Source organism: Alligator sinensis, unplaced genomic scaffold (genome assembly GCF_000455745.1).
Source record: "Alligator sinensis unplaced genomic scaffold, ASM45574v1 scaffold2129_1, whole genome shotgun sequence".
NCBI lineage: Eukaryota > Metazoa > Chordata > Crocodylia > Alligatoridae > Alligator > Alligator sinensis.
In genome coordinates this window covers 13,264-22,490 of record NW_005843538.1, presented here as the reverse complement: position 1 = coordinate 22,490, position 9,227 = coordinate 13,264, and the positions used below count along the sequence as shown (strand labels likewise).

General features: G+C 40.1%; 1 protein-coding gene across 2 annotated transcripts in view; it reads left to right on the top strand.

The window, feature by feature from the left end:
* Positions 1-7,530, top strand: part of LOC102373793 (GDNF family receptor alpha-1) — a 37,292-nt gene extending 29,762 nt beyond the window's left edge. Inside the window, exon 4 of one of the 2 annotated variants that reach the window (XM_025195507.1) lies at positions 7,502-7,530. In XM_025195507.1, coding sequence (XP_025051292.1) covers positions 7,502-7,515 — 14 coding nt within the window. In that variant the 3' untranslated portion in view covers positions 7,516-7,530. Of the gene's footprint in view, positions 1-2,435; positions 2,459-7,501 lie in introns of those variants that run through there. The other variant, XM_025195508.1, reaches the window with a different exon arrangement.
* Positions 7,531-9,227: the final 1,697 nt, after the last annotated feature.

Here is a 9,227-nt window from a genome sequence, read left to right as displayed (position 1 = left end):
GGCCCTCCCCCCCCCCCCCCTTCCCTTACTCCCCTGCCTCCAGTGGTCAGCACCTCTCTCCATCCTGCTGTGCCCCGGGTATGGAAGGAACTTGCTATGCCAGTCGTTTTTAGCCTTTTGGCTTTTTACGTCAATGTCCAGCATCAACTCGTTTTCAGCCAAAAAGCTGTCAAACGTTTTGCATGTGTCAAAAGTTGTTTTCTCTTACTCAGGAAACCCGGATTTGAAGCTTCTTGATGAAAGCCATCCGGTACAGTCCCCTGCGTATACAGGCAAACATTCACCCTGGGAGTCCCCCAAATTGCCACATCAAACTCTCACACGTTCACATGTACTAGATGTGCTGTGAAGACGAAAAGTCGGGGCACAGACTGATAAAGACTGGTCCCTATATACCACCAGACTTTTGCTGGTGGCCTCCCATCAGTTTTGTAGGATCTAACCTAAGTACTTTGTGGACCCCCAGGAGTAGTAGATATCCCTATACCCCACCGTACTTTAGCATGAGTCTGCAGACCACAGGTTGAAAACCACTACGCTATGGCTCTGCTAATGGCACAAGTGTTTCCGAACACCTTCAGAAATCTGCCAGACAGACACATGATTGTTCCAGTTTGTAGATTAATATTGCTGGGTGAGCGGAGGGGCTTCAGCATCTCTGGCTCCCACATGAAGCAGCAGTGGTGGCAGGATGAGGTGGGGCTGCCCACACTTGCCAAGCACAATGCACTGGGTGCAGGTACCAGATCCGGTGCAAGATTTGGGAGAGCAGTGCTGAGATCTTTGTTATAACTGATACGCCTCGTGCCACCATCCTAAAGAGAGGTTGTCTATAGCCTACAGCAACATCTAAGCTGACATACACTTGAAGAGAAAATTGTTAGTCAATATAGTACCTGTAGTTCTTCAAGACAATGCAGTCAGTAGGAATACCCCCTCCCACTCTCCATCCCTGCATTTGAAGTCCTTACCTAATGAAAGTTTTATATTGAGTCAGCATTTAAGGTGGGTTATAGCTGCTCCATACTTTATGCCTTGAGTGGGAGCACAGAGAGGTACAGGGCATATATGCAACCCTGATGGGCACAGAAGTTTAGCCGATTCTGGGATACACAACCCATGTGCAAACCTACTGTGTGATCTTCATTGACAACAGTATCTCAAAGAGCTGCAGTTACTGTTGTGTAAGTAATCATGATTTGTGCAGTAAAATGAAATATAACCCTTGAACAATTGACTTACCACAAAAACACAGCTCATTCAATTTTAGCTGTAATAACTATGATTATAAATTCATTTGAGTATTACAATTAAAGATGACTACTATAACATTATGAAAATATAATAAATATTTAAATGTCTTACAGGTTTTTTTTCTTTCATACTTGTCATTTCTATCATTATAGTCTTTGTTTTTAATCATTTTAATAACTTTGATCATTTTTAGGTATGCGTCTTATAATGTTGAATAAGCTTTCTCAGCCCAACTTATCTGTAGAAAATGTATGCTTTATAAATACCCAGTGCACCAATATTTAAAAGGCCATGTGTTATCTGGGAAAACTCACGCAGAGAATCAGCAGCTCTACCGTAGGAATCAATCAGCATAGTACTGCAAACAAGGGACCTTTTGTACCTCTACAAGTGCAGAACAGCATGAATTTTACAACTGCTGAGTGTACTTCTAAGTTAATTACCAGTTACAGTCGAAATAAAATAATTCTCCAGAAAAAAAAAAAATTGGGGATGAAAGAAACATTAGTGGCATGCAGCATCCTACTTACTATTTGTCAAAACATAACTGAAATTACGACGAGCAGTCATATTTGAGTGATGCGATGAGGAAAGTGTGTATCATCTAAGCAAGGATAATTAGTTCAGGCAGAATACTGCACTGACACAGTTACATTGGTTTGCTGAGAACTAGCTTGAGTATCTCTACACAGCACTGCATTGTACTGTGTGGACATCCCTTATGATGTGGAGGTACTATTTGTCATACACATGTTTGAGAGCCACATTTACAAAGCTTTTAAAAAAGACAAGGTTTTCTAAGGGAAGTGGTTGGAACACAAATGGTAGGGAAATTTTAAAACCATGCTGGTTTGAATAAGAAGAAAAGTATTGCTGGGAAGATTCACACAGTAAACGGCTGGTGGAACTAGATCATCTCACTTGAATCCACAGTGATTCACAGGCACTAAGGCAAACCCTGGATCTCGTTAGAGAACCTTTCTGCGTGAAGGTCTGAGCTGGAGCATGGTTTGTGAGTGGGCAATTCTGTTTGGCTGAGTGGGTAATGAGAGATCAATGAGCATTGCATCAATCCCAAAGTCATGGTTGTTTTGTTTTTTTTTTAAACAAAAAGCTTCACGTTATTAGCTGTTTTTCGGTTTCTTTATTTCTTCTGTTAAAAAAGCCACATTTTTTCTCAGACGTTTGACTTGATTGCTGTGTCTGTCGCTGAGTACATTGTATTCCAGATCAGGAAATGTGACTGATGTGGACAAATCGAGCACACTCAGAAGCACAGTCTGTAAGAAGGTGACATTGGAAAATATATTGCTTTCAAGAGTAATGGATGCTCTAAAACACTTATAAAATGGCAATCTTTAATTATTTACTTCTATCTGCCTTTGACAGAAATATTTATTTCTTCATATTAGTGAGGTAAGTTTGCATAATATTATGCAAACCAAACAAATATTAGGCAGCAAACTATTAAAATGGCATGATTTAACACTGGTGGGGGGATGGTATACAAGAGGGAACAAGAAGGCAGCAGTGCACAAATAATATGTTTCCCTTGCTTTACTTTTTTTTTTTTTTTTTTCCCCCCAGTGTCTGAACTTTTCAATTTTCCTTTTGGTGTGAAATTTTATCAGGGTAGCAGTTATTATTACAATGCCCCAGGGCCTTGATTAGAGAAAAAGATATTTTATAAATGTATTATGATTAAATCTTCCCATTTCTAGGGTTTCAGAAACACGATGTGCTCTAGGTTGTAAAAAAAACATGAAAGCAAGGGGAAACCAGGAAAAGTAAATGAACCCACAGTGGTAGGACCTCAGGGGGTCTCACTTGGGTCTTACTGCCTGCCTGCTAGCTGCCCAGGGGGGTGAAGCGGGTGACCTGGTATCATCTTCCACCAAGAAGACCTGTGGAATAGGGAGCGACAAATGTAAATAAATCTACATCAACATCCCATTTTAATAGCGCCTTTTAAACATTGAACCCAATGCTGAGGTTTCATGGGCTTTGTCGAGAGGGATCTCGTGGGAGTGCCGCACTTAATTTCCCATGCTTGCTTGTCCAGTAGTGCCTACATATTTGTTTATAATAATAATAGTGTCCATCACAAGTATGGAGTTCATCGCAAAAATACAATAGAATAATATGACATGTATACAAATAATAGTAAATGTATGATTAGAAATAAAAGTGAATGTATTATCCTCGTCTCTTTATTTCCACCAGTCTCATTTCAGTGAAATTATTCTTAACGTAAGGGAGTTCAAGAGGAAAATCAGACATTGTGTCACTTGAAAGGAACATATAAACACACTCCATCCAAGACATTTCGTGAACAAGTATCAGTGGGCAGTGTCTGATGAATGCTGAAGTAATTATTACCTGGAGTGCAGCTACACGAGTGTGGGCTGCGTTGTTGTAGCCTCTCAGCAGCAAACAGTGGAAACTTAAGTGATTCCTGGACGTAGCTTGTAAAACATTGGAAAACCGCTGTGGGATCATTCTGGAAGAGAAGTGTGATAGACGGTGTAAGATTATGTTGATAAATCAACATTTATATTGATAAAACTACTTTTTGGGTGCTAATTAGGGCTGGAACACGCTGAAAAGAATTTGCTGGAGAATCAGTCGAGTCAGTATAGCAGGATCTAGGAACCATGTCTCTATTTAAGCTTTAATTGCCTTAGACTTCCAGAGGCTCTGACTAGACAGTATTTTTGTGCCAAGCCATCATTGTAATGGTTATTGACATTCTTTTATATTTATTTTAAAATTGCACATTGAAATAAACTAATCAACTGCAAGATAATCTGGGCAGCGAACATCAGTAGACATCCCATTTGAATTCCGGCCTACTTGCTGCAAACATTAAGTAAGATCTTTGAAATACTTCATAAGTACTCCACAGGGAGTATATAGATGTGATGAAATGAATTGGTTGACTCGTAAATACAGCCGAAAGAGCATTTATCAGAAAGTAAGAAAAAAAATCTGCAAAATAGGCCACTTGACCCTAAAGGTGATATGAGGTGCATCAACTAGATTGAGTTGATATTTTGCTTCGGAAACGGGACCTGGGGAGAAGTTTGGGATGTCATTTCTATGATACGTGGGGGCCTGTCTGCAGTAACTAATTTTTTTTTAATTCATTTCCTTCAGGGCAGTCACACTATAGGATGTATGATATAATGAAACACTGAACAACTTTTGTTACTCAGCAAAATAAATCTGATATAGTAGCATGTGTTTCAGGAGATGGCTTAGTCACAAAACTTGCCTGTTTTGTTGACCGCCAGTAGACTACAGCGTGCTGCAAGGTGGTCTTTTGAGCTGCATCCATTATGCCAGTGAAATGCTGGTCAGTTTTTAAGCAGGGAATAACCTTTCCTGCTACTGGTGTCCTTTAGCTTTCACAGAGATTGTTTTAGTGACAGAACTAAAACATATTGCTTTGCTGCTTCCTATGAAACTGCCTCCCATCTTTCTTTATTAGGTGTTTCTTTCGTGCAGTTTCTATAATGCTCAAACCTGTGAGTGCCACAAAACCAGATGGGCAGAAAATGCGTCTGCAGTCCGACCAAACTCTTGAGAACCTCAAGAAATGAGAACAGTCGAGCCTACGCAGGGGAAATGGGTTTTAATGAATGTAAAGTTCTGCACACCAAGGTGGTAGAAATAAATAGCCCAACTATAAACGGGGAGGATCTGACTAAAGAAGCCATACCTATTGCATTACAGAAAAGTCATTTTCCAGCTCTAAATTCTGTCCTCACGTCAGCAAACATTTCAGCTTTTGCAGTTTTGATTTAGAGTAGCAGTGATGCTAGGAAAGGAGACTGGGTAGAGGCACCAGTGACAGTACTAAATTACAACGTGAAAAAGGTTGAGAGCTCCTGAAGGAATACAGTCAGGTAGTTTACATTTCAACTTTTGACCAAGTGACCTTGGAAAGGACTTCAAAGAAAGTAATCTGTGTTGCTTTGCTAGGCTCAGAGAAGTTGCCGATGACTTCCAAAGGGACTTAGTTTAGTATATTGTTATATCCTAGAGATTTTAATACAGCCTAAAGTATTTGTACTTGGATCTGTTATGCTTGAATTAAGCTTATTATAATTAAAAAGTAATTCAATTTAAGAAATTCTAAATTGATATGAAATACAGTATTAACACAGTCCTACTAATACCACTACTAATTCTGAATGAGTTTTCAGGTTTTACAGGGCGCAAACAAAAAAGAGCAGCAAGTCTAAATGTGTATATTTTTAAAATATTTTCCAAAGTTAATTTTTTGCCTGTAAAGTTTCATCTGAGCTATATCGACAACATTTTGAAGTAACAAATTTGAGATGTCATTGGTTAGATCTACTATTTATTCTTTTATTTGTGTGTGTATGTATAATCTACTAATAGTCAGGTAGAAGGGTTTCAACAAAAACAAAGTTAATTTAATGATTTGTAAGTCTACATTGTTTTCTTTTTTTACTCATTTATTATTTCACAGTTGTTTGAGGGGAGAATTTTCAGTTCTTGTGCCTGGACTGTATTTTAAAGATTTGCAGGAGAAAATGATAGAACAACAGCAGACTCGCTTTGTACTTTGCATTTTCCTGAAAATGAGGAGTAATTTGGAGCTGATATTTGGAAATGCATGACTTGGAAGTCATGCTAGCAAAATGTCTAAAAATCATTCATGCCAGTATCAGATTGAGAAAGTGGAAACGTTTTCCTAGGAGGCAGAGTAAGTAGAGCAAAAGTAGAACAATACTGTCATAAATTGGTTTCTACAAAGAAGGGTAAAAGTGGACGCCTGAGGATCTGAAGAAAAGTTATACTTTTCCATCTACAATTTTTAACATTACCAAGGCACAAAGGACTCACCTCAGAAAAAAAATTGCCATACAAAACCTGGAAAGTCTTCAGTGCTGGATTTGCAGCCTAGCAACCCAGAGAACAAAAAAATTGTCTGGTTTTATTACATTGATTTTTTAAAAAAATCACATCCTGGATTTTCTTTGCCTTAATGCCATACTGGGGATTACGGTGAGCATAGATTAAGATAACACTTTGCACTTGTGTAGCACCTTTTATCTTGGTGTATCAAAGTGCTTGTGAGCATTAATTAAGTCTTATCCTGATCTAGTAGGGAAGTATTATTAGCTCTGTCTGGTTAATAGGGAAGCTGCAGCATGTCAGTAGCAAATCCTGGAAGATTTTCAGTAGCTTGCCCTTAAGTTCCCAGACAGTACTATATGCAGAGACGTTTCCCCACTGGACCTACATTAACCGATCAAGTAGGAATTTTTAAACATCGTGCCCTCATCCCAAAGGAAGTTTCTCAGACAGTTCTGAAGAGGGGTATGTTCTCATGTTTAAAACAAGGGATACATCATCAGGAGCCACAATTGCTTTTCTAGACTTTGACTGCCTGACTGCATTCACATGAAGAAGTCAGACAGCTTCAGTAACATGCAGAAATTACATGTGTTTTAAAGGTTAATTTTTTGAAAATCTTTGTGAGGTTCTCAGAAAAAAGGGCAGAGTCCCATTACTATCTTACTGTGACAGTCATTGTGCCATGGGGGAAAGACTGAGCATCCTTACTATGTTTCTGAAAATGAAACTGTCCCCTCTTGTCTTATGATCACACACCCTGGTTCAGCCTTTTTAGTTTGAGAGACATGGGGTGTTGGTTTTTTTTAATGAAAACAAGGTTTCTGTAATATATTTTCCTCCAAATACTTGAAAATATTAAAAACATCTGAATTGCATTTGTAGGTAAAGGCAGATTCACGCGGCAGTTCCAGAATTTTGAAGCTTGATTTGTAAAACAAAGGAAATTTTAGAGTTATAAACAATATTTTCTCTGGGCGAAGTCCTTCCTTTGTATTTTGTGCTGAAAGTCATAGCCAGTGAAAGCAGAATTTTCTTTGCAGGCTACAGCTGCTAGTTGAAGTATCCAGCCGTTATTTTTAAATGAATTTTGGGTGTGGTTGGGAATTTGGCTTAATTTGCAGATCAAGTGGCCCTCTGCTGACAGATTTTCTGTGGGCTATTAAGAGATGGGCAGAGAAAACTAAGTCTGAAGTAGATGTATCAAGAAAAAGGGGAAGGGGAAAAAAGGAAGGACAGGTGCATGGACAGCTGTTGAAAGGGATATTTGAAGCTAAACCCAAGGTTGGTTTTTAGGTAGTTATTTTGGAGCTACTTTCTTTTTTCTTTGTTAATACCTCCCCCGTCTCATTGTGTGTAGAGATGGACATTTGATTGGACTTTGAGGAAAATATACTATTCCCAGTAGAGAAGTAGTCAGGGAAGCAGAAGGGAGCCTGGGAAGATGCTCTTCCCCTTGTTGGTCCAGAGAATGGTGCTATAAAGCAGAAGAACAGGTGTTGAAACCAACCCCTCCTCCCTAAACACATGCACAATGAGGTTTGCTACACCCAGTGGAGGAGAATAGCAGGTAACTGGTCTTCATGCATTCCCCAACCAATTAAATATTGTTCCCTGATGATGTAGCCTCCTGTTTCCTCTGGTGCCCCATCCTCACTCTCCTGTGAATCCTGGTGGGAAGGGGAAGGGCAGGGTCTATCTTGACCTGTGAGGTCTATAGGAGGAACCTTGTCACCCCACACCGCACCCAGTTAAGTATCTTGTATGTGAAATGGGTGCGTGCATACCATCTCATGCCAGTGTTGAGCGGATCAAATCGCAGGTTGCCATTTAATATTCCTTCCAGTGCCTGTTTGCAATTCATTCATCATTTGTGTTTTCTGAGCAATGAAGTCAGACTCCAAAAGAGGTGACTTATTCTAATCTGCGTCTGTAACTATTTTTGGGGCTGGGTGAGGGTTCTGCCAATTGTGAAGTGGACTCTTGCCCGGGAGGAATTGATCTGGGAACACCACCTTGATCAATACTGGTCACTAGTATATAGCATCACATGATAATAACTTTTCAGTTCCCGTTTCTGTAACTCATGCATTAATTGTTGATTTTGAATGAAATCCTCGCTCTATTCAGGTCAATAGAAATTTTGGTGTCAACTCCAGAGGGGTCAGAACTTCTTGATCCAAGTTTCTGTATCTGAGCAGAGTGAATAATTCTGTGGAGCAACCTGCGGTCTCTGGAAAGAGTGAGGCAGAGCTGATATAAATATAAGAATAGTGATGTGTTGGCCATGTTCATTCATTTGTTCAATCTGTATGCTACTTTTGCCAGCAAAGCTCAATGTTGGCTTTGGGGTGGATGAGGATTGATTTGGGGGTTGGTGGTACAATTAAATGCTGAGCATAGGACAGAATGATGTGGGAGCAAGAGCTCTTGTAGCAGGTGCTGGTATTGCTCAACCTCTCCTACCCTATAGGGGGATAAACAGTGTGCGTCCAGTCCACAGGCTGGACCCAGCACAGGATCAGCACATGGTGTCGATCTGCGGGTGTGATCTGGGATGCCAGCCCAGTTCTGCATGCTGGATCCAACTGTAGAGCAACTCCATGTACCAGCCTGACCCCATAGTTCGTATGCAGGCAGGTCATCTGCACCACAGGGCTCCCCACGGGCCCAGAAATTTGGCAGTGGGGGAGCAGTTATAGCGTTAATTGCTGCAGCTCTGGGAGCAAATAATGCTGATACCACTCCGCGCCTAAATTCTGTTGGGAATTTCCATAGGCTGGGTGACACAGCTCCGTGGGCCAGAGGTGAAACACTGAAAATAGGGTGGGGACCGTGCTAATTGTCACAAGCCCATGTACATATGCTTATGCTTACACACATATATATTATTGAGAGACAAAGGGAATTCAAAAAGCAAAAGAGAGCAAAAACCAGTATTATCTTTTTCTTTAATCACTGTGATTTAGAAACTTTGGGTTTGCAAATATTTTGCCAGTGTATGTGTAAAACACATTACAAGCCCCCAGTAATACAACAGAACTGTATAGAAATGGTTCTTAAAACTACCACCAAGCGCACATTTG